Source organism: Aspergillus glaucus, assembly GCF_001890805.1.
Source record: "Aspergillus glaucus CBS 516.65 unplaced genomic scaffold ASPGLscaffold_6, whole genome shotgun sequence".
NCBI lineage: Eukaryota > Fungi > Ascomycota > Eurotiomycetes > Eurotiales > Aspergillaceae > Aspergillus > Aspergillus glaucus.
Window position 1 is genome coordinate 652,668 of NW_019170458.1, and position 22,459 is coordinate 675,126.

The following is a 22,459-nucleotide window of genomic DNA, read 5'->3' on the forward strand; positions in this document are numbered from 1 at the left end:
GTTGCCAGAACAGACTGAGCGGGCTCTATATTTCACTTTCATTGCTTAAAGAAACTTCAATTCAACTGCTGCTGCCCTTTGAGTAGCCCCGCGACGAAAGGCATTGAGGTGTATATGTGATGTTGATGTCATATTCCACTTGAAAATGGCGTCTAAAATGTAAGTCTACCGTGAAGCCCTCCGCGTACATGCACTGCTAACAAGAATAGAATTGTCATTGGAAATGTGAACTGCGAGCTACGAGAAGTCTTCACCAAGCTCGCCAAACTCCAAGCTAAACAAAACTTTGCCTTTGCAGTCATTGCCGGTGATCTCTTTGGCGACTGCACGACAGAGAAAGAGCTTGATGAAGTCAGTGCATTGCTACAGGAATCTATTGTCGTCCCCCTTCCAACCTACTTTGGCCTCGGGAGCAGACCACTTCCGACGCGGGTGGTGGAGAGGATAGAGGCAAAGGATGAGGTGTGCTCTAACCTGTATTTCCTGGGGAAACGCGGAACCCTGAAGACATCAGAGGGAATCAGACTCGTGTCTCTTGGTGGGACGCTGGAGAATGGAAAACAGAGCAACAGATTTCACCCGGGGTATACAGATGCAGACGTGCGGGCTCTTTATGGTACAAATAGTGCGGATATCCTAATCACGCACCAATGGCCGAAGGGAATCCGAACAGGATCCAAAGTCCAGCTTCCAGACGGTGTCACTACTACTGAAGAGACACAACCTCTTGCAGACCTCTGCTCAACCCTGAAACCACGCTATCACATCTCAACTTCTGACGACTTGTTTTACGAACGTGAACCCTTCTTCCACATGCCCAGTGAAGAACAACCCGACGAAAAACCCCTAACCCGCTTCCTCAGCTTAGCATCCTACAACAACCCCTCGAAGAAAAAATGGATGTACGCCTTCACTATCGACCCTAAGGCACCCCATCCACTCACCGTGCCCACGGGTGCAACGGCCTCCCCGCTAGGCCCCGTGCAAACCAAGCGCAAAGGCCTCGCAAGCCAGCGTGAATCGTACCACCGCTTCGCAGGCCCCGAAGACTACGAGCGCCCCCGCAAACGCACGCGCGGACCACCACCAGGGCCCCAGGAGTGCTTCTTCTGTCTATCTAACCCGAATATCGCAACACATCTCATCACCTCCATCGGGAACGAATGCTACCTCACCACCGCCAAAGGGCCGTTACCATCCGCTAAGACGTTCCCTGAACTCGGATTCCCATCACATGTCCTCATTATTCCCTTCACGCACACGCCTACTCTCAACACAGTCACAGATAAGGAAGCCCGTCTATCCAGCTACACTGAGATGCAGCGCTACCGCACCTCTTTGCATTCAATGCTCAAGCAACGCGCGAACAACCAACTAGGCGCGGTGACATTCGAAGTCAGCCGCGGAAACGGCGTCCACATCCACTGGCAATTCGTCCCTATCGCATCCGATACGATCACGCGCGGACTCGTTGAGGCAGCATTCAAAGTCGAGGCGGAGAATCTAAGCTATCCCAAATTCGAACCCCCGTCTGAGGCTGCACGTGAAGACCCAAGTGCTGAACCCGGTGATTTCTTCCGCGTCTGGATTTGGGCCCCATCATCATCTTCTGGAGGGGAACAGAAAGAAGATACTAAACCAGAAGAAGAATGCATTATCCTCCCCCTAACTCCCGACTTCCGCTTCGACCTCCAATTCGGCCGGAGAGTCTTGGCTAAGTTGATGGGTTTGGAAAAGCGAATCCATTGGAAAGACGCCGTGCAGTCGCAGACTGAAGAAGAGGCTGATGCGAATGCGTTCAAGGAGGCATTTAAGGAATTCGACTTCTCGCTGGAGTGATTTATTTCTTCGAACTATTATGACACATTACACTACATATCTAGATATTAATAAAAAAATTCAATTTAGAACCGGTAGTATTATCCTATCCTACACCCCCATCCCTCACTAATTTCTTCTCATTCGAATATACAATATCAACACCACTCAAATCCCCTCAATATCAGTAGAAACACCCTCCCCCAACTTAACCCCCAATAATTCACCCAACGAAACGTCCTCTGGCACTTCGAAGCTGTTCCGTCTTCATTAGCACCTATCAATTCCATCTGAGACCAAATTGGTGGACGGGTGCATACATAGTAAACTGCGTCGGCGGAAACGAACCCGGCTCCGCGATAAGCTGCTTGAAATCCCAAGCGCCTTTTTCGCCGTACTTGGCTTTTACTCTGCGATTTTTATTATTAGTCCGCATATATTATTGAGGAAATGGGGAAGGGAAAAGGAAAGGGAACGTACGTGTTCTGGATATCCCTCCCGAATTGCTCGTAGGCTCTGGGGTTCTCGTATTTGACTTTGAGGGTCTACCGAGAAAACACAATTAGTACATCGTTTTGCATCGCTTCGAAAAGGAGAGAGATGAAAAATAAACATACATAAAAAGGCATTTCGCTTTCGCCGTTTTGCACTCGCGCTCAACGCTCAAAACTCAACAATCAAAAAAATAAAATAAAATAAATAAATGTAAAACCAGCAGATTTATATATCCGATATGTTTAAACTAAATAAAACCCATCTGTCCTTGTTTGCCTATTGATTTCAAAACGCGATGAGATGAGATGAGATGAGATGAGGCGACACGACACACGACAGCAGCAGCAAGCAAGCGACAGCCACGTGGCACATCATGCAGAGTCCCATGTTGACATTTCAGTTGGATTGGACGGTGTAGCTGTGTTTGTCGCGGTGTGATACTTGTAATCTCCCCTGTGGCGTACGAGTAATTATATATCTTGTTGTGCTCATTATCTGGGTATGTTGTTGACAGCACTGTCTTAGAGATTAAATCATGTACTATAACTATGTACGACGTAAAAAGAATAGAATGGGTGCTATGTGGGTATTTTGTGCACCCTGTGCACATGGACATAGGACTAATAGAAGATCGAAAAGAGAAAAGTTATTCACAACCAAGAAAACAAGTCAGACACCAAACCCGAACAACCCATACAGAACCCAACCATAACATAACAAACAATTTCCTTTTTCATAAAATCAATAATACCAGAGATGCTGTATTCCTTTTAGAAATCCCGCTAGAAATTCACTGAAGGCTTCCGTCCACTCTGCAACAGACTCGGGGGCCTGCCCGGGCCATTATTCGTTTCGGTGAAAGGTGGCGGTGGGGACGCTGGAGAAGCAGCTGGCGATAGTCCGCGGTAGCTTGGTGGCTGGGGGAATCCCGAGGAGGGCTGGCGGAATGGCATTGCAGGTGATTGTTGGCGGAACGGCACGCCAGGTCCGGGAGAGGGCTGTCGGAAAGGAACCCCAGGACCAGGGGACGGTTGGCGGAATGGCATACCAGGGCCAGGAGAAGGTTGACGGTAGGGCACAGCAACTCCAGGAGACGGCTGGCGATAAGGTACAGGATCAGGGGTGGAGATGGCGGAGGGCATGGGGGTATATTGCGAAGGAGTGTAGGCGGCAGGTGCTGGAGAGATCGATGGCATCGGGGTGTACTGTCGAGGCGCATATGGAGCTGGAGCTGGAGTTGGGCCGGATGGTGACATGCCATACGGGTAGTCTCCGTAAGGCTCATCATATGGCGAAAGCGGAGCAGTAGCAGCCGGGGGGGATTGCGGGCCCGGAGAGCGTCGCGCATGCATGTTCTGCTCACCATAGAAGCTAGGCGTGGTGCCCGTTCTGGCAGGCGGGCCCATGAAGCTTGCAGGGGATCTAGGAGCAGATGGGGATCGGCGAGGCTGGTTCAACGGTTCCATTTCCATATCCTCCGTGCTGGTGTCTTCGACCCGTCTGGTTCGAGCATTATCCCAGGTAGGCATTTCAGGCAAAGCATCCTCGTTAACCTTGAACCCAGTCTTGGACGGAGCTGGGCTACTGGGGGTATCGAATCGCGCGATCTGGGCACCCCGATACGTAGGTGGAGCCATGGGAGGAGGAGGCTGATAGACGGTTGCTTGTGGCATGGGAGGCGGCGGCTGATGATACGGCGACACATCATCCATGTACTGCTTTCGAGAATCCTTATTCTTCCGCGGCGACGGGCAACAACAGGATAGACAGCGACAGCATGAGGTGCAACATTGGATGCCGCAACAGAGACAATTGATAACACAAGCCAGGATCGCGATGATGATGACTGCAGCGACAATGATTGCAACGATAACGGGCCATTTGCAGTAGGATTTGGCCATACATTTTTCCCAGCTGGAAAAGGTCTCTGGCGCAGATTTGAAGTCGGAAATGGCATCTCGCGCCCATAGCATGGACGATTTACCCACAGGACTCATGCTGGCGGTGTTGCGATGGTTATGTTCCTCCACACGATAACGATATCAGACGAATCGAACGGTCAAGTCGCAAAAAATCAGCCGAAATTTCCCTGGAACAATGGCGTGGGATTCAAACGAACGTCGTGCGCGGTCGGTCGTCGTGCCGGGGTATCGTCGCAGATGCGGTTTCGTAAATAGTGAAGAGCACTTAGGCTAACTCCAGCGTAGATTTCTGTAAAGAGCGTCTGAAAGTGAATATATGCCAGGCAGATGAATTAAACCAAAAAAAAAAAAAATAAATAAAAATAAAAATAAAAATAAAAAAAATAACCAGAAAAAAAGAGAGACTGGGAAGGCGAAACGACGGAACAACGCTGGGAGGAAGCCTCAAGGGGCCTGGCTGGGCTCGTAAATAGAGCCCTTTTTAACGAAAGACAGAATATTGAAAGAAGGAAGGAACGACGAAAAAAACGACAGAAAGAGCGAAGAAGGAGAACAGGAGAGCAGGAGGGGAGGAAAGATGGAGAAGAGAGGGAGAAGACGGGACAAAAAGGGAGGGACGATCAGCGGTTCTCGGCGACGGCAGGCATTAGCATTCTATACATATGAGTACATAGTAATATTAGCAGTAGTAGACTATTATAAGGATATTAGGGTAGAAATTTCATAGAATTAAGATATGTTATGAATTGGTATCCTAGCATTGGTACAGAGTACAGCCTCGACTCCGAGACAAGCCCTGACCATCATTACGGTAGATCATGCAGCGCTTGGTATACATGGAAAAAACAATGAAACAAAGAAAATACATAGCAGAAGATCTCCTGCATATATTGAAACAAAATAAGAATCCCTCATAACGCCTGGTTCCGGTCGATCCATGGACTATCAATGCTGCCGTTCGTTTAATCTGCATACTTCGTATCTTTACGCCTTTCCAGCCGGTGGAGGACCCGGTGGGGGCGAATAGGCCGGCTGTCCAGGTCCGGGCTGCTGGTATACATTCGGTGGTGGCTGCAGTTCAATCCCATTCGGTTGCCCGCCAAAGTACCCGTATGTTTGCGGATTCGGCGGCGAATACTGCGGAGGCGGTTGCGACGGATAATACACATCCCCATAATAAGGCTGATTGGGAGGAGGAGGACCAGGCGGCGGAGCCATCCAGCTGGTGCCAACATGCGGCGGGAGACCACGCCGGCGACGGCGACGGGCGTTGACGCATCTTGATCCAGGTTAGCGTGAAGATTAATGCCAAGAGATGGACAGGGGTGTACATACGCCAGAAGAAAGAAAATGATCAAAGCTACAGCAACAATGACAGCAAAAGCAACCCAACGACCCCAGTCATACCAGGTATTCCTATCGCCGCAGCGTAAGCTGCCGGTCCAACCATCCCCGTAACTGAAGTCGAATTAGTTGTTGACTTTTCCAGCAACAGAGAAGAAAGACTTACCAATCTCGCCGCGGTAAAACAACCCCCATATTGACTGGCAAGAAGAAGAAGTCAAGATGCTCTTCGCCGAGGTGTTTTTGGCTGCCGAAGAGGCCGGGCGGATGACGTCGATCAACGCAGTAGAAGTAGAGTTGCTGACTGTAACCGATCTGATAATAACCGATCAACACAGTTCTTTCAAGATGATGTATAGAGAGACGCAGAGTTAGAAAAGATGATATTGTAGTAAGAATAAGAAAAGAAAGAGTCGTAGAAAGGTCCCAAGGGAGAAAGATTCTGTCACGTGAATTATCGTGGCGCAAAAACTTGGCGTCCGTTTTTGGCAAGGGCGTAGGCATCCACGTTTTCGCTACGGCCAATATATATGCACTTTTCTATAGTACTACTAGCCATCTAAAGGGGGCCGGAATAATGCCTTGTAGGGCTGCTCCCCGGTGGACCCCGGAGATCAGGCTATTTGAGGTCTAACCTAGCCAAGTTGCACCGCCAAAGATCGTTGCGACATTCTGAGACAGGAGTGTGCTATACACAAACCCAGTCATCTTCTACATGAACTCTCATGACCAGCCACACCTCCAGAGCTCCCTAGCTTTTTCTCTAGCGTGAACCCTCCGGCAAAGCACACGGCGGCGAGGCATACAACTATGTGATAGTCGTCTTGAGGTTCTTAGCCAAGAAACAGCTTCGGGTCTTTTCGAGAAATCGCTGCATCCGGACTCTGAGTTGTTCGCGCAGGTGTTACCCTGAATCTCCATTGCTGTATACATAGTCTCTTGCAACTGCCCTGGTTTAATGATGTGATATCCTCCGGCCATATAATTGGTTGTGATCGCCAGCCATGTGATATTTGCTCATACTGCTTGATATATCACAGGTGAGGGGCACTCCTTACTGTACAGAGTACCTGAGTATGCATGTACTTGCCTAATCTTAGAGAGCACCAGCAATTTCATGGAACAAAGACGACAGGTGTTCCTCTATGGGGAGAAAGAACAGTCTCCAGATTCATTGTTCTAATTGGCAAGTGTCCGGTTGGTTATGTTCGAAAAGACTGGGTAGCTCTTTGAGCCCTCTTTGGCCCTTTGTCTCAGATATTGTGAGGGTCAGCAACAGCAAGATGATGGTGAGTATGGCTTTATTCCTCGGGCCTATATTTGAATATCTTTGTTTCTGAGTACTGGTACATTCCAAACTGAAAGACAGCTTCATGAAAAGTTCGGCCAAAGTACAATCATGCTGCTATATATAGACAATGTACGAGTCTTCTCACTGAATTGAAAACAGAATGAGTGAATGAATGCCCAAGTTCTCTTTGTATCATGGCTAAACAAAGCCGGCTATTCACTTTAAATAACACATCCACGCTTCTGTCTTTCCCTCGGTCTTGCTTCCAACAACATCCACTTCTCATACTCGATACCAACAAGGTCAAACCCGACAGCTATTCAGAATTTCCAGGCACCAGCAAAATGGGAACCAGCAAACAGCCAGCAGTCTCGTAAGTCACTTCAGCCAATGTCCATTATACAATACTGACAAATCACCCTACAGACCATACCGGGATGAGCCAGCAATCCTACAATTCGGTGAGCGAGGACAGACCTACACGGTTCCCAAACCTCTTGTCCAGAAGTACCCGAAACTAGCAGCTCTCCTAAAACCCCAAGACCGCAACAGCATTTCGACTATCTGTTGCTACGATATTAACGAAGACATTGCCCATACTATAGTTCATTATCTCTACACCGGCGAATACCAAACGCTTCGAGTCTTGGAAGGAAAGGGCTCGAGGGAGGGCGAGTACAAGCGGAGTGTATTTGCTTACTGCGCGGCAGTCAGGTTTGACATGCATGACCTGGCGTCTAAGGCAATGAGGTACATCAAGCTCTCTGAGAACGCGGCTGATATCTTCCAAGTTCTGTCGATAGCCAGTGACGTGTATTGCGGACTACCAGAAGGAAAATCGGAGTATTCCGAGTATCTGGGAATCAAAATCGCCGCTGCCTTTAAGCGAGACGAGGAAATCTTCCTGAAGGATGAGTTCTTGCAGTGTATCGGAAAGTCGCTTGCCTTTACCAAATTCCTGACGCAGACCATAGTATCGTTATACTCCAGCAAGCTTTCGAAGCACAAGGAGATGAACAAGGAGAACGAACCTGTCGCTGAGAAACGCCCCGTGGAACCTACTCCTAAGCTACGTTGCTTGCGACAGCGTTCAGCGACCACAGAGAAGGGATCATCTTCAGTCCTTGATACACCAGTGCCTGTTCCTGAAGCCAAGTCCGAAGACAAGCCCGAGCCCGTGGAGCGACCGCAAAAGAAGAGACAGAGGCCTAGCTGGTGGCCAACTGCTGAGGATGGGGGTTTTTAATGAAGTTTTGCTGCCGCCATTCCGTATTACATCTATACTTTTTTTTTTTTTTTTTTTTTTTTTTTTTTCTTTTTGCGTTCTCTTTTTTGCTTTTTTTCAGTTTCAGCCAGACGCATTGGATATTCTATCCTTGACACTATACATTTGCTAGTTATTGAAAACAAATACTTCCTTCGTACTGTGAATAGATACTGTCCTCTGTACCATATGACAGCTTGATCATTCACTTCGTCAATATTCATCTCTCTCTCTCTCTTCCTCTCCTTACATCCTCAGCAACTTACCCTAACCCACACCCAACCTATCTCAACCCCAGCAACAATAGGAGACCTCAAGAAAACCCGCGAAGCCATGCGACGCCAATCCCGCCAGCGCGCAAGAGCCAAGAAGACTCCCAACATCGACGAACCACCAAGACTCTCGTAAGCATCACCTCGCCTCATCACCTCATACCAAATTCACACTAACCCACCAGCCCCTACACCACCACAACCATAACCTCCTCCTCGGCGAACCCCAACAAAGCTACACCGTCCCCCAAGAACTCAGCGAATGCGAATATGAACTCGCATCCCGCATGACACCCATCTACTCCAGCACCGCCCAATGCATCATCCTATAAGACATACACGAAAACACCGGCCACATACTCGTCCACTACCTCTGCACAGGCGAGTACGAAGCGCATTTCAAGCGCTCAGATGGACCCGAGCAGTACAGGCGCAGTATACTCGCCTACGTTGCAGCCCGGAACCTTAGTCTCGGCGAGTTGGAATCGCTTGCTGTCGCGCACATGGAGCGGTATGAGGATGACGTTGATATCTTCCAGGTACTGACTGTGGCGCTGGAGGTGTGGCCGATGGTTTTGGCTGATGATGATGATGTTTATGCGGACCACCTTGCAGACAAGGTTACTGCTGCGTTGGAGGGGGGATCTGGATCTTTATGATAGGGATTAGTTTGTGCACTTTGGGCAGTTGTTGGAGTTTGATCATTTTTTGCTGCGGTGTGGGTTGAGGGTTTATGCTAGGAGGCTCTCGGAGTGTACTTGTGAGGAGGCGGTTAAGTTGGAGGATCATATGAGGTTAAGGTGGGAGGAGACTGATACTACTGAGTATAAGACTCCTGAGGATGAAGATAGTGCGTTTGAAGAGCATGATGAGAAGCGACAATGCCGGGAGTGACAGGTTTTAAGCACAGATATTCGCGTGGTTCGAGGGCAGCTACGGTGCCTGTTCGTCAGTGGAGGGAGGACTCGGATATTTTTGGAAATTTGGATACTACGGTTATTGGGTTGGGATTCTTTTGGTCTTTTGGTTTTTTGGTTAGCACAGCCCCGTTGTCTCACTTATTGACTGTTTCCCTTGATTTTCGTGTTGTGTTAAGTTTTCTGTTGCATTTGGACGTCTACTTTCAACGTTGTACTCATTGAACCCTATACCCGGTCTCTATATATACTCCAACAACACAGCACTAAACCATTTCCGGTAACCACTGTACTCCAAATATACAAGCAAAACTACCCCTCTACTCTACCAAATAAAAATAAAAAATAAAAATAAAAACCACCGGTAAATGTCAACTACCATTAAACCTAGAAAAACACCATCCAATCCCATTCCCCCCTCCCACTCAGCCCTGATGCACAACAGCTGCTTGTTGGCGGGGTTGGCGCCGGCCGGACATCTGCAATGCCAACGCATCGTTGGTCTGTGTGTAGTAACCTGCCATTTCATACTGATCTATATAATCTATGCATGTACCTTCCTTCCGTCTTTTTGCATTTTCGTATCTTGATTTCTGCAACTTATTTTATGTTGTCTGAACGAAGATTCATTTTAAAGTATGGTTATCAAAACTGGCCGTATGAATACAAGACGGTTGGGCATCACTTCATTATCATTATCATTATGACCTTCGCCAGCCAAATAACAAAATCAAAATCAAAACCAACTGCAATGACACTCCTGGACTGGATAACGGAAACAGAAAATAATCGCTTGCGGTGGTATGTACCGGGCTGATACCGCATCATCGACATCATTAGCACTTCCTGGCAGCGAGCCAACAGAATCTACAGAGGAAAACGACAGGATACCGAGAGAGAGGAGAGAAAGAGAAGCAGAAAGGGAGAGCGAAAGGGTATTCATCGACTAGCCCGCGCAATCAACCAGTGCAGAACTGCATCCAGATTCGTCTCCTCTTTGGCGCTGATGCCGTAGCAGCTCACTTCGCGATGCGTGATCGATTTCAGATCCATCGCTTCGATCAGCTCGTCGACGGAGAGTTTATCTGGGAGATCTGACTTGTTTCCCAGGACTAACAGCGGGATGCCGTCCAACGCGGGCTTCTTCATCAGCTCGTGCAGTTCCTCCGTCGCAACCGGTAGCGCGGGGCGATCAGCGGCGTCCACGATATATCTGGCCCAGGTCGTCAGTATCTCTCAGCCAGGAGACGAAAGCACAAGCGCAAGCTTACACTATCGCATTGACGCCCCGGCAATATCGCTCCCACATCGGCCGGAAGCGTGGTTGTCCACCTAAATCCCAGCTGCACGAGATCAGCTGTCCTGTTCGATTCTCCAAGCAAATTGACGATACTGACCATTTCAAAGTCACATGCCCCTTTTGTACCCGTTTCGTGTTGAACCCGATCGTCGGAATGGAACTGCGGATGGCGTTTAGCGGGCGTCTCGTGCTGGTCCCTGCACAGGATTTCAAAAATCCCTACGAGAAAACATGCGACTTACTCTACAGTGAATTCGGCACCCTGGAACGAGACGCATACATCTCTCATCAGCCATTCGAGTCATTTCCGAGAGTGAGAAGAAAATCATACCGCAAGCACACGCAATAACGAGGATTTCCCTGCATTCTGGAGACCAATCATGGTGACATCCATCTCCGTCGCCCTGCATTTACCGTTATGGTGTGTTATTAGCCCCGGCGCCTTTACTTGCAACAGAAACAATCGTGAACAAAACGGTTTGCGGGGAACGGCCCGAGAAGGCTATTTATTCGCGGGCGCAAACCACCACATAACTGAACGCCGGTGGGAACAAATGGCCCACTTACCAGAACATCCTCAAAAGCCAGTCATAAATCGTCCGAAAGATTCCTGCCATGATGAGGGATATGTGTGTACTGTCGGTTTGCCGGTCCGTCGGTGTGTCGCTTGTTTCGTTCGTCGTCGCAGAGCGCGCGCGCAATGATAAAGCGGAGAATGTCGCAGTAGGATGAGAAGGAGGCGCAGAATGGCGTACAGGCGGCTAGCAGCTGAAACTTGCCCCGGATCAGTTCAGTTCAGTTCAGAATCTAACGAGAATGGTTCTGTTCGAATGCGCTTTGGGTTGGATAAGCAGGAGGAATTTTGTAACCAGCAGGTGGGGTTAGTGGGATGCTGAAGGCGAATGTTTGTCAAAAAGGGGCTCTGAGGATTGTGAACACTACCACGGTCAAACAATCTGAACAGCAGCAACAAAAGATATAAACCTGGGATAGAAATCGAGCAAGTTGGAGTGACTAGAAGGAGACGAGAGCGCGCGCAAGTGAAGAAGCGCCGATGAAACCAGCGGAGGAGCTCAAGAGACCAAAGCGCAAAGTCAAGTCGGAGCAGTCGAACGATCGTCTAGCAGGAGAAATTGACAATATAAACAGCGCTGATAGTAATTAACGCGATGGAGAATGAGGCCTCTTCGTCCTGGTGGTCACTGCCAGAGTGATAAGCACGGTGTAGAGTTCCCCTGGATGGGTAGAGAGCGGTCTGCTAAGGCAGTTGAGTGTCGCAAACTGTAGGCGTATCAAATTGAAAAAGGAATGATATTAGCGTATCTTTGCGCTTGTCTGCGAAATGTTGATTGTCATCGCAAGAGCCGAGTCGCTGCGATGAGATCAGAAGCACGAGAATTTCCGCCTTAGGCACAAAGGCATCATGCTACTTTACTGCCTGAGGCCCCAGTACTATCACCACGTGATGATAAGATCGAAAAATTTCCCCGACCAAAAAAACGACTCTTTTCTTCCTCTTCAGACCACCCCCCGGCACGATTCACCATGGCTCCCGCACCGACAAACACCGAGTGGTCGGTCAATTACGACGTGCTCCGCCGGGAGCAACTTTTCAGACACCCACCAAAGGACCACACGGCCTATCCTGCCTTGGCCGCTGCAATCCGACCTCATATCGATTCGTTCAATGCGCTCTTTGACGACACCAAGGTGCTTGAGCATGGGTTGAAGGATATCGGCACCAAGACCTTCCTTGATGGGGATGTCGAAACTGCCGAGCAGAGGAAGGCGAGGCAAGCAGAGGGACGAAAAGCGCCTAAGAGGAATCGGCTTAATGTGCGCATCCGCGAAGTTTTCCTCGAGAAGCCGGCGCTGCCTCCTACCAACAAGTTCACTACGCGCAACCGGAATATTTACCCGTCGGAGACTCGTGAAAGACATGCTACGTACCGTGGAAAGCTGCGCGCAAAGCTTGAGTACCAGATCAACAATGGAGACTGGATGGAGTCGGTTAGAGAGTTGGGTCAGGTTCCGATTATGTTGAGGGTGAGCACAACAGAGCCTCAGAATTGCGATTCGACATGACAATAGCGACTAACTATTGCAAAGACCAACAGATGTCATTTGGAAAAGGCAACCCCCGAACAGCTCGTCCAGCACAAGGAAGAATCGGAAGAACTGGGTGGTTACTTCATCGTCAACGGCAACGAAAAGCTCATTCGGATGTTGGTCGTCGGAAAGCGGAACTACCCCATGTCGATTATCCGTGGTTCATTTGTCAAGCGTGGAAGCTCGTACACCAAGTACGGTGTGCAAATTCGATCTGTCCGGCCGGACCAGACATCGCAGACCAACGTGCTTCACTACCTCAGTGACGGCAACGTGACCTTCCGTTTCTCGTGGCGCAAGAACGAATATCTTATCCCGGTGATGATGATCCTCAAGGCCTTGGTTGAGACCAACGATCGCGAAATCTTCGAGGGCATTGTCGGTGGCGCTTCGTCCAAGGGTGTCAGCAACACTTTCATTACTGACCGTGTGGAACTTTTGCTGCGGACATACAAGGGTTACAGCATCCATGGCCGCTCGTCCTGCCGCGCCTACCTCGGAGAGAAGTTCAAGCCTGTCCTTGGTGTCCCCGCGGACATGTCAAACGAAGACGCCGGTGCCGAGTTCCTGCGCAAGGTTGTCTTGCCGCATCTGGGCAACCAGGATGTCACCGAGACCCAGGACTACGACAAGTTCAAGATGCTCATGTTCATGATCCGGAAGCTTTACGCCCTTGTCGCTGGAGACTGTGCCCCCGATAACCCGGATGCTGTTTCGAACCAGGAAATCCTGCTCGGTGGCTTCTTGTACGGTATGATCTTGAAGGAACGACTGGAGGAATGGGTGAGGTCTCTTGGACCGATCGCGCGGGACTATTGTAATCGGAACAGCGGCGCCAAATTTACAGACCCCGAGTTCGAAAGAGACTTTCTACCCAGAATCGTGAAGAGAACCAACGAAAACATCGGAGGTGCCCTCGAATACTTCCTCTCGACAGGTAACCTGGTCAGTCCTACTGGTCTCGACTTGCAACAGGCCTCCGGTTATACTGTCATGGCCGAAAAGATCAACTTCTACCGATTCATCAGTCACTTCCGCATGATTCACCGTGGTAGTTTCTTCGCGCAACTCAAGACAACCACCGTCCGGAAACTGCTCCCTGAGAGTTGGGGTTTCTTCTGCCCCGTCCACACACCCGATGGTGCTCCTTGCGGTCTGCTCAACCACTTGGCACACAAGTGCTTGATCGCCACCAGTAACGTGAACGTCTCGCATATTCCCCGGTTACTGGTGCAGCTGGGCGTGCGTTCGGAATCTTCAGCCGCCATCGACGAGAGCGTGACGGTGCAATTGGATGGCCGGATCATCGGCTACTGCTCCCCCAAGCAAGCCCGCGTGGTCCACGACACCCTCCGTCACTGGAAGGTAACAGGCATGCACAAGGTGCCCCGCGAGCTCGAAATCGGCTACGTCCCCAACATGAACGGCGGCCAGTACCCGGGCATCTACATGTTCTCGCAAGCCGCTAGAATGTACCGTCCCGTGAGGCACCTGGGCTCCGACAACCTCGACTACGTGGGCCCCTTCGAGCAACCCTTCATGGAGATTGCATGCATGCCCTCCGACCTCATCCCAGGCGTCTCCTCGCATATCGAATTCACCCCCACAAACATTCTCTCCATCGTCGCCAACATGACCCCCTTCTCCGACTACAACCAGTCTCCGCGTAACATGTACCAGTGCCAGATGAGCAAGCAGACCATGGGTACACCGGGTACGGCCATCGACTACCGCACAGACAACAAGCTCTACCGTCTGCAGACGGGTCAAACGCCCATCGTCCGCCCACCCCTCTACAACGCCTACGGTCTCGACAACTTCCCCAACGGCACCAACGCCGTCGTCGCCATTCTCTCGTACACGGGTTACGACATGGACGACGCCATGATCATCAACAAATCCTCGCACGAGCGCGGCTTCGGTCACGGAACTATCTACAAGACCAAGATCCACAACCTCGACGAGAAGGACTCGCGACGCAGCAAGTCCAAGCGCGAAGTCACCAAGCTCTTCGGTTTCGCACCGGGTGGTGAAATCCGCGCTGAATGGCGCGCAACCCTCGACGAAGACGGTCTCCCGCACATTGGTACCCGCGTGCGTGAGGGGTCCCTCATCGCCGCATGGCACACTGTGCGCTACGACGCTGCGTCCGACTCGTACGTCAACGTCGACGGCCTCACGCATTTCATGAAGTACAAGGATGCGGAAGAGGGATACATCGATAGTATCCGGATCATGGGTGCGGAGACGGGTGCGGAGCCGTGCCAAGCGCTGAGCGTCAAGTACCGTGTCCCGCGTAAGCCGGTTATCGGTGACAAATTCTCGTCTCGTCACGGACAGAAGGGTGTTTGCTCACAGCTGTGGCCTGCTGTCGACATGCCGTTCTCTGAGAGCGGTATCCAGCCTGATCTCATTATTAACCCTCACGCCTTTCCTTCTCGTAAGTCCCCTCCCCTACTTACCACTGTAAAAGAAAACCCCCTCTGACAAGGCGCTGCAGGTATGACAATCGCCCAAATGATCGAATCCATGGCCGGCAAAGCCGGCGCCCTCCACGGCCACCCACAAGACAGCACGCCCTTCCAATTCAGCGAATCCAACACAGCCACCGACTTCTTCGGCCACCAACTGCGCAAAGCCGGCTACAACTACCACGGCAACGAGCCACTCTACTCCGGCATCACAGGCAAAGAGTTTGCCGCCGACATCTTCATCGGCGTCGTGCACTACCAGCGTCTACGTCACATGGTTAACGATAAATTCCAGGTCCGCACGACAGGTCCTGTGAACTCGTTGACGGGACAGCCTGTTAAGGGGAGAGCGAAGGGTGGTGGTATTCGTGTTGGTGAGATGGAGAGGGATTCGTTGATTGCGCACGGTGCGGCGTTTATTTTGCAGGATCGGTTGATGAATTGTTCGGATTCGACGAGAGCGTGGATTTGTAGGTGTTGTGGGAGTTTCTTGTCGACGCAGGTTGCTGTGCCGTCGGTTGGGGGGAGTAAGGCGAGGATTGCGGCGGCGAAGGCGCAGTCTTCTACGGCTGCGGCTAATAATGCGGCGAATGCTGCTGCTACGTCGGCGCTTGGGGGCGCTGCTGGGATTGTGCGTTGTCGTCGGTGTGCGAGGGAGGCGGTGTTTGAGGACTCCCGGGCTGAGGTTTGGGAGGATGGTGATGGGAGACGGTATGTCGGCGGTGACAATGTTACTGTTGTTGCTGTGCCGGGTGTGTTGCGGTACCTGGATGTTGAGTTGGCTGCTATGGGTATCCGCATGAAGTTCAAGATTGACAACTGATGTTGTGAAAAAAGCATGTTTATAGATCTGGTTGTATGTAATTATGTTTTGGAGTTGTTATTTAGCATCGTGTTTAGTCTTGAATTCGTTCTTATTCATCTATCATTCATGAATAGAAACTTGAAGTAACTAAAAAACATCATGTCCATGATTAAATTAAAAGATCATCCAGGCTAACCTACAACTCCGACGTGACATTCGAGAACTCGCCCTTCTCCAACTTCGTCTTCCAGAAGATAGGGTTCATATCGTCGAATCCGTGGTGGACCCAGCCCTCTTCCTTGACATGGTACAAGTTAATGTAACCACCAGAGAAGGCATCACGGTGCGTCGCGGCAAGGATACTTCTCCGTCCAAGCTCGAGAGCTTCCTCCTCGGTCAATTCGTAACGGTATTCGGCGTCGAGCACACCGTAAGCGAAGGTCTGACCGGATCCGACACAGAACAGGTTACCGGGGAGTCGTGTGCCATCGGAGTCGATGTAGTAGAGAGCGGGTCCTTCTTGGGGGGTCATCTGCAGGAGTCAGCCAGAACCTCAAAACAGAACAAAGGGGACGTACACCCGCCAACATGGTTCCCATGCTCAGACCATATCCCTTGTAGGCGTATGTCAAATTGGCCAGAATCTTCGAAGCAGCCGCAACTGTGATACGGCGCTTGTGTCTGATTTCTATTCCCAGTTAGCCCCCGCACCAACCCAAACTAACGCCATACTTACCATGAAGTGTGCACTGCTGACTCAAATATCTCAACCAGTATTGACAATCCTACACTCATCAGCACCATCCCACTGGAAAATATTCACCAAAAGAACATACAGCAGCACCGCCAGCCATCGTACCCAACAAACCAGGCGTGGGCTTATCCGTCGGCTTGTCCTCACCACGGCTCAACCGCGAAACGGGAATAACCTTCTTCACCGTCTGACTGGCGATCCAGTCACCAGCGGACGCTCTTGAATCGGTTGCGACGATCTACCATGGCCTCATTAGCGAAGCCAACTGGGAGTTATCTGGGTGGGAACGTACAATTCCGCCTTGGAATCGGAAAGCCAGCGTCGTCGTTCCGTGAGCGAGCTTAATCGGACAGTGGGGGTTCGAGTGGTCATCGGTCATCGCACGGAGGAAGCCGGAGGGCTGTAATAGATTCAAACATGCTCGTTAGCTATCATTCCAGTAACTCTCCTCTGCAGTAGGCGCCCGCCGTCCAGATCAAAGACCAAGTGGCACAACCACCATCCACAACAAAACAACTCCCAATAGCAACCATTACACCAGTAGTCACAAACTCACGTTATCGAGAGGAGGAAGCTTGAAGTTCAGAGAGATCGGGGGAAGAGTCTCTGTGAGTTCCTGCTGCTCTTGCTCCGAATAGAACTCATTCTGCGGCGACCGCGTGTACTGCGAGACGATCTTATCCATGGTGTGCTCTGCGAAGAAAGAATTCAATATCAAAGAGAAGTAGGAAAAGACGCAGGAAGAAGACGTTGATGGGGGAGGGCGATGGTCGAGTGAAGCTCTGATATGGAGCTGTGGTGACGATGAGCTCACCTCTTGGCGTCACGTGTCTTCCACCGGAATCTACATATTGGAACTCCATGAAATATCAGTCCATTAAAATCATAACACTATTACTATATTATTGGGAATTATTATTATCGTTGCCAATTCCAACACGCCTATTTCCCCAGCGCCGGCCTTCCATTCCTGCCCAACAATGTAACTACAAAACTGACAGAACAGAACTCCGAATGAAACAAACAAAATCAGTCAATCATAATCCATCCGAGTCTCATCGCGAGTTATCGGTTAATACGGAACAGCCACTGGCTGCTGAGTGTCAATGGCGCCAGAAGCGTGCGGAATATTCGGCTTCTCAAGACCATTGACAGCCTTGACTGACTCCGCGTCATCAGAACCGTCAGCGACGCCGTTAGCACTTTCAGTTCTGCCGGGGTTTGTAGGCAGGAGGTTGGTCGAGGTCTCGCCGGCCGAAGTGTGAACTGGTTCGTCCGTTCTCTCCCACGTACGCAGGTTGTTTTCGGCTTCCTCGAGGACGTGCTTGGTGTCTTCGGTGTGTTCGTACGCAGCGCGCTGGTCACCGGGGACAACGGGGCTATCGTCGAGGTAGTTGAGCAGACGCTTAGCATGGCGAGCCAGGAGGATCTGCTTCTCTCCTTTCTCGATGACGGCGGCCAGGTGGATGTCGTACGCTTCTTTCATTTTTTGCCGGGTCTACCACATTAACTTCCTTTCCCACATTCGATAGAGAGCAACGGAACATACCACATTGGTCAACTGCGCCTCCGCAACCAAATTATGCGCCTCAGCCCTAACCAACTCCTGTTCCAGCGTCTCCAACTTCGCACTCGTTGGATCTCTCAACTTCAACCGCTGAATCTCATCCGCCACCTTAGCCCGACCCTCCCTCGTCGGCTGCACACTCGCCTCAATATTCCTAATCTGCTTCAACAACGCCCGATAATCCTCCATATTCTGCGCATACACATCTTCCTGCTCGCCCAGCTCCGCCAGCAACACACCCAGCTTATCCGAGATGTCCGAGACGGCGTTGTCCTCGGTCGACTCGCCCCATTCGGAGAGCTGGGAGGCGACGGAGATGCGCTCGCGGCCGGCGGCTTCATAGGCGCCGATGACGTCGCCTTCAGTTTTGATGAGGCGGCCCATTTTACGGCTCATTTCGGGTTGTTGGAGGCCTTGAAAGGCGCCCATGCCGAATTTGAGGCGGCCGCCGCCGGGGTCGCGTTTTGTGCGGATGGAGAGGGAGGAGCGGTGCCTGACTCGTTAGTTTCGTGGTCTGGTGGCTGTAGAAGAGCACGTACATTTTGCGTGGTATGGTATATCAAGAGGATTCGATTGATTCGATGTAAGACTGGGTCATAAACTCGAGCTGACAATGGTCAACCCCTCAATGCAACTTCCTAACAACGTAACGGCTAACGGTATCAGTATTCACCCCTGTCAATCTTTAAACAAGGTACTTAAAAGAGAGGGAAAAGTGAAGATAAAGTCAGAGGAAAGAGCCAAGTTATGGAAGGAAGGGAAAGAGGCGCTTGATGCTTGCGCTTCATGACGTCATGCGGGAGAGGCGGAAGCTGAAGTCATTACGAGGATTTGTATGGTTCTTTGCCATTTTTATGCTTCTCGAGAATGTCATTCTTGGCATGAATTATATATATAATGTGGATGGTGATGTAGAGATCTATGGATGTACAACCCTATCTATGAGACATACAGGGTATGGATCAACATCTCGCGGGAATATAAATTACTTCCTCGCTCTCCCTTCTCAATGGTAATTGCGGGTAACGGATAGGGATCAATCTCTCCTCTTCGGTCCTGACTCTCGTTCTGGTCACGGTTGTATAAGACGACGAAGAGGATGGCCGCGGTGGTGGTCGTGAGTAGGAATATGAAGATGAAGGCCGGGAATAGATAACCACCCGAGTCCTACTGCCCTTGTCAGAGTCGGAGTCAGAACTGCTGGAGCTACTGCTGCTGCTACTGCTGCTTGATCGATGATGACCGCTGCGGTGGTGATGACCGCTGTGGTGATGATGATAGCGGTGCTGGTGATGCTGGTGATGATGATGCTGGTGAGTATGGCAACGACACCGGCACCGATGAACTGGGGGAGGACACGAGGCGCGAAGAGGTCGAGGAGGGGATTCCACGATCCGCGATGAGGGGAGGTCGTTGTCGACTTCGAGGAAGCACATCTTCATTGTATTGGATTGACTTGTAGAAGATAGGGCGTTGTTGGTAGGGCTGGAGAACATGAGGACTGGATATGAAGCATCTTGATGGCACTCAAATATGCATTTATACAGGAGTATACGAATGAAGGATCAGGCATCTCTCAGATGAGAATATCAGGGCCGATGGTCATTCTTCGGGGATGGCCTTGTGACAGCGGGTCATGTGCCTCTACACACCATCACCAGTTCTACACGGTCGATGCATGCAGACAAAGTGGTCAGCCTATTCAAATTACTACAGTAAATCCATCCTCTTTTTGTCCCGGGCGACATGAATTCAAACCAAATGTAAAACTACCTGCGCCCCGACATGACATACCAACACCTAGTTATAAACATTCATTAAATTAAAGCAGCAAAAGTACATCACGACATATCATCCGCATCGTGATGGTGGTGAGTAGTCTCGTGATCCGACGCGTGGAATGCGTCCCCAAACGCCGACGTCTCCAGATCCGGAAGATCCAACCCCTCGTTCTGCTCCGTATACGCAGCCAAGGCGTCGCCTGCGCTGTCCATGTTGGTGAAGTCGAAGTTGCTCGTGTCAAGTCCTGTATCACCGGCGTGCCCTGTTTGTCCGGGGATCAAGCCTTGACCTGTGCCGGCCGTCGCGGCTCCCTGATTTTGCTTCGCTTCGTTATTGATCATCACCCAGTCACCGGTTTCACCTGTGGCTGTATTCACCGGCCGACCATCGCCCATGTTCATCTCGACGTCCTGACCTGGTTGTGGCTGTGGCTGCTGGTTGTTAGGAGAGCCGAATTGGTCGAGCAGGTGGCTGTCGGCATGCTCCATGACGATATCGCCCATTGCAGTGTCCGGTTTGGGTTCCGGTTCGATCTTCTCGAGCAATCCACCTTTTTGCACACACGAAATTTTAGGTTCCGGCGTGATCTGCTTCTGGTATGAACCTTCCACCTCCCGGATGATATCATCGACCTTGTATTTGGGCTTCTCCTGTATGACCGGCTCCACCGGTGTACCGTCCTCTTCGGTAGGAATCTCGATCCGGCCCTCCAATCGCCAATTCTCCGACCCGGTGTCAGTCGGATCGGTCGCTGCCTCTCGCAGCCGAAGCTCCGCATCCTTGAACAGAGATGTACGGTTGAAGCGTTCCATACGCTTCGCATGGCGCTTCTTCAGTTTCTCAATCTCAGCAGTCATGTCTGCCACTTTCTTGGCCACGCGATCCGCGAACTCCTCCGCCTTGGCGGGTTCCATCTTGGCCGCGGCGGAATCCGGCGCGTCCTTGGATTCCTTATTTTCCCCATTGGCACTGGACCCCACAGGAGCATCGAAGAAGCCCGCTGTCAGCGATTCCAGCTCGCCCTTCCGACCCAATCCCAGCGACACGGGGGTAATCTGGTTGATCGCATAGGGCGAAGCAAAGATCTCTTCCATCCATTCATGGTGTTGTTGATACCGCATCTTGCTGACTTCGCGGGGGGTCAACAAGTCCATCATATCTCCCGCGGAGACATCCTCATCTTCGAGCGCAAAGTCCGCTGTCGCGGAGTTCATAGCGACCGACGGAGCCCGATGGCCGCGAGGCGCCTTGACCGGAGCGGCTCCGGCCGGACCAGCAAGGACCTGTCCCGGCTGGGCGTAGAACGGCGGACGGCCCGGGACGGCAGCGGCATAGGGTCCCGCGGGATGCGCAAAGCTCTGTGGAGCCATCTGCGGCGGGAGGTTGATGCTTGGCCAGTTGTTGCGATCATGCAGCATGAAATCTTTGCGGGCCAACTGCCCCTGGCTCTGAAGGAATCGTCGCTGGGCCAGCATGCTCTGGACTTGGGGTGCGATCGGGATGCGGTTCGCGTGGATATGATCCGTCGGAGGGGCTCTCGAATAGTGGACGATCCAGAGGGACGGGTCCGCGGGAGGCAGGTTCGGGTTGGGCACTTTAGAGGGTAACAATCGGTAGCGTCTGCGACAGTGAATCGCAGCGGGTTCGTTGGGAGGGTGGTAGCCGCTGCGGTGCAGCCACATTTCGACAGTCTAGCAGCAGTCCTCCGTTAGCATGGTGAGCAACAGTAGCAACATGGCTAGTAAGCATACATAACCGCGAGCTTCAAAGCTGAAGGCCTGCTCGACATCAGCCCAGACATAACCGTCGCTGGCCAAGTTGGTTCCAAGGAAGTTCAGCGGCTGCCAAGTGAGCATCACAGTGCCGTCCTGAGGTCCGTCGAGAAAAGTCCAGTGCATCGGCTGCACTTCGCGGACGACTTTGGGCGCGGTGAGTAGGTATTCGACCACGGTGTCTGTGGGCAACATGTGCATCAGGGGATAGCGATACCGCGACACCAGATGCATATGCGGCAGCTATAGAAAAGCAGTTAGCCTTCATTCACAGTCCAGGGACGTACAGCGCTCACTTACCAACTGCGCCGGGACACGACTCGCTGGATCGTCCATGGTGAACCAGACCCTCCGTCACTGGGGATAAGATTAGATGGGAATGATCGCAAAAAAATTAAGAGGGAGAAGACCAGAGGAACAGGTGCAATTGAATGTTTGGAGAATAGCGACAGTAACGACTAATGAATGTATGGCCCTCTGTCTCTGGCTGAGAGGAACGCGACGCGGATTTTTGGTGTTCCAGCGCCGAGTCGGGCGGGCGAGTGAGACCAGTTATGTAGCACGTGATCAGAGAAC

At 51.2% G+C, this 22,459-nt stretch overlaps 10 protein-coding genes across 10 annotated transcripts; 3 read left to right on the forward strand and 7 right to left on the reverse strand.

Annotated features, from left to right (window-relative positions):
• Window positions 1-145: 145 nt before the first annotated feature.
• ASPGLDRAFT_33974 (CwfJ domain protein) lies at window positions 146-1,839 on the forward strand (the record flags this gene model as incomplete). The annotated part of the gene is made up of 2 exons (XM_022544380.1): window positions 146-159; window positions 210-1,839. 2 exons carry the CDS (start codon window positions 146-148, stop codon window positions 1,837-1,839), a joined length of 1,644 nt encoding a protein of 547 aa, XP_022402771.1.
• Window positions 1,840-1,907: 68 nt separating this feature from the next.
• On the reverse strand, window positions 1,908-2,607 carry ASPGLDRAFT_45095 (uncharacterized protein). The gene is made up of 4 exons (XM_022546164.1): window positions 2,436-2,607; window positions 2,299-2,363; window positions 2,139-2,228; window positions 1,908-2,074 (listed from the first exon to the last, which is right to left on the reverse strand). The coding sequence occupies exons 1-4, from the start codon at window positions 2,445-2,447 to the stop codon at window positions 1,987-1,989; spliced, it is 255 nt and encodes an 84-aa protein (XP_022402772.1). The 5' UTR covers window positions 2,448-2,607; the 3' UTR covers window positions 1,908-1,986.
• Window positions 2,608-4,947: 2,340 nt separating this feature from the next.
• Window positions 4,948-5,958, reverse strand: ASPGLDRAFT_45097 (uncharacterized protein). The gene is made up of 3 exons (XM_022546165.1): window positions 5,746-5,958; window positions 5,571-5,693; window positions 4,948-5,514 (listed from the first exon to the last, which is right to left on the reverse strand). Exons 1-3 carry the CDS (start codon window positions 5,772-5,774, stop codon window positions 5,220-5,222), a joined length of 447 nt encoding a protein of 148 aa, XP_022402773.1. The 5' UTR covers window positions 5,775-5,958; the 3' UTR covers window positions 4,948-5,219.
• Window positions 5,959-7,214: 1,256 nt separating this feature from the next.
• ASPGLDRAFT_33978 (uncharacterized protein) lies at window positions 7,215-8,116 on the forward strand (the record flags this gene model as incomplete). Its single annotated transcript, XM_022544381.1, has 2 exons — window positions 7,215-7,243; window positions 7,297-8,116. The coding sequence occupies 2 exons, from the start codon at window positions 7,215-7,217 to the stop codon at window positions 8,114-8,116; spliced, it is 849 nt and encodes a 282-aa protein (XP_022402774.1).
• A 2,146-nt stretch (window positions 8,117-10,262) lies between these two features.
• On the reverse strand, window positions 10,263-11,240 carry ASPGLDRAFT_123006 (ADP-ribosylation factor-like protein; the record flags this gene model as incomplete). The annotated part of the gene is made up of 6 exons (XM_022540373.1): window positions 10,263-10,536; window positions 10,595-10,666; window positions 10,721-10,783; window positions 10,866-10,885; window positions 10,955-11,027; window positions 11,191-11,240. 6 exons carry the CDS (start codon window positions 11,238-11,240, stop codon window positions 10,263-10,265), a joined length of 552 nt encoding a protein of 183 aa, XP_022402775.1.
• Window positions 11,241-12,153: 913 nt separating this feature from the next.
• On the forward strand, window positions 12,154-16,071 carry ASPGLDRAFT_56619 (DNA-directed RNA polymerase I core subunit RPA135). Its single transcript, XM_022548205.1, has 3 exons — window positions 12,154-12,669; window positions 12,733-15,172; window positions 15,233-16,071. The coding sequence occupies exons 1-3, from the start codon at window positions 12,169-12,171 to the stop codon at window positions 16,024-16,026; spliced, it is 3,735 nt and encodes a 1,244-aa protein (XP_022402776.1). The 5' UTR covers window positions 12,154-12,168; the 3' UTR covers window positions 16,027-16,071.
• Window positions 16,072-16,090: 19 nt separating this feature from the next.
• On the reverse strand, window positions 16,091-17,535 carry pre2 (proteasome core particle subunit beta 5). The gene is made up of 6 exons (XM_022546166.1): window positions 17,319-17,535; window positions 17,055-17,162; window positions 16,845-17,000; window positions 16,745-16,793; window positions 16,587-16,696; window positions 16,091-16,540 (listed from the first exon to the last, which is right to left on the reverse strand). The coding sequence occupies exons 1-6, from the start codon at window positions 17,445-17,447 to the stop codon at window positions 16,205-16,207; spliced, it is 888 nt and encodes a 295-aa protein (XP_022402777.1). The 5' UTR covers window positions 17,448-17,535; the 3' UTR covers window positions 16,091-16,204.
• Window positions 17,536-17,834: 299 nt separating this feature from the next.
• Window positions 17,835-18,758, reverse strand: ASPGLDRAFT_24233 (Eisosome component PIL1/LSP1 family protein; the record flags this gene model as incomplete). The annotated part of the gene is made up of 2 exons (XM_022543371.1): window positions 17,835-18,260; window positions 18,312-18,758. 2 exons carry the CDS (start codon window positions 18,756-18,758, stop codon window positions 17,835-17,837), a joined length of 873 nt encoding a protein of 290 aa, XP_022402778.1.
• Window positions 18,759-19,058: 300 nt separating this feature from the next.
• ASPGLDRAFT_1316906 (uncharacterized protein) lies at window positions 19,059-20,036 on the reverse strand. Its single transcript, XM_022541064.1, has 3 exons — window positions 19,816-20,036; window positions 19,282-19,759; window positions 19,059-19,186 (listed from the first exon to the last, which is right to left on the reverse strand). The coding sequence occupies exons 1-2, from the start codon at window positions 19,900-19,902 to the stop codon at window positions 19,292-19,294; spliced, it is 555 nt and encodes a 184-aa protein (XP_022402779.1). The 5' UTR covers window positions 19,903-20,036; the 3' UTR covers window positions 19,059-19,186; window positions 19,282-19,291.
• A 134-nt stretch (window positions 20,037-20,170) lies between these two features.
• ASPGLDRAFT_122274 (uncharacterized protein) lies at window positions 20,171-22,219 on the reverse strand (the record flags this gene model as incomplete). The annotated part of the gene is made up of 3 exons (XM_022540308.1): window positions 20,171-21,802; window positions 21,863-22,126; window positions 22,184-22,219. 3 exons carry the CDS (start codon window positions 22,217-22,219, stop codon window positions 20,171-20,173), a joined length of 1,932 nt encoding a protein of 643 aa, XP_022402780.1.
• Window positions 22,220-22,459: the final 240 nt, after the last annotated feature.

Bases quoted from the DNA above. Each gene is read 5' to 3' on its own strand.
- ASPGLDRAFT_56619 (XM_022548205.1), top strand. From the start codon at position 12,169: ATGGCTCCCGCACCGACAAACACCGAGTGGTCGGTCAATTACGACGTG. The intron at 12,670-12,732 runs GTGAGCACAACA...ACTATTGCAAAG, and splicing joins AGGTTCCGATTATGTTGAGG to ACCAACAGATGTCATTTGGA. The intron at 15,173-15,232 runs GTAAGTCCCCTC...AAGGCGCTGCAG, and splicing joins CCCTCACGCCTTTCCTTCTC to GTATGACAATCGCCCAAATG.
- ASPGLDRAFT_45095 (XM_022546164.1), bottom strand. The intron at 2,229-2,298 runs GTACGTTCCCTT...TAAAAATCGCAG, and splicing joins GGGAGGGATATCCAGAACAC to AGTAAAAGCCAAGTACGGCG. The intron at 2,075-2,138 runs GTATGCACCCGT...AAGACGGAACAG, and splicing joins CCGCCGACGCAGTTTACTAT to CTTCGAAGTGCCAGAGGACG.
- pre2 (XM_022546166.1), bottom strand. From the start codon at position 17,447: ATGGATAAGATCGTCTCGCAGTACACGCGGTCGCCGCAGAATGAGTTC. The intron at 17,163-17,318 runs GTGAGTTTGTGA...AATCTATTACAG, and splicing joins AGCTTCCTCCTCTCGATAAC to CCCTCCGGCTTCCTCCGTGC. The intron at 16,697-16,744 runs GTAAGTATGGCG...AACTGGGAATAG, and splicing joins TCAGCAGTGCACACTTCATG to AAATCAGACACAAGCGCCGT.
- ASPGLDRAFT_45097 (XM_022546165.1), bottom strand. From the start codon at position 5,774: ATGGGGGTTGTTTTACCGCGGCGAGATTG. The intron at 5,694-5,745 runs GTAAGTCTTTCT...ATTCGACTTCAG, and splicing joins GTTTTACCGCGGCGAGATTG to TTACGGGGATGGTTGGACCG. The intron at 5,515-5,570 runs GTATGTACACCC...ACCTGGATCAAG, and splicing joins ATCATTTTCTTTCTTCTGGC to ATGCGTCAACGCCCGTCGCC.
- ASPGLDRAFT_1316906 (XM_022541064.1), bottom strand. From the start codon at position 19,902: ATGCCTGATCCTTCATTCGTATACTCCTGTATAAATGCATATTTGAGT. The intron at 19,760-19,815 runs GCCCTACCAACA...ATGAAGATGTGC, and splicing joins TCCAGTCCTCATGTTCTCCA to TTCCTCGAAGTCGACAACGA.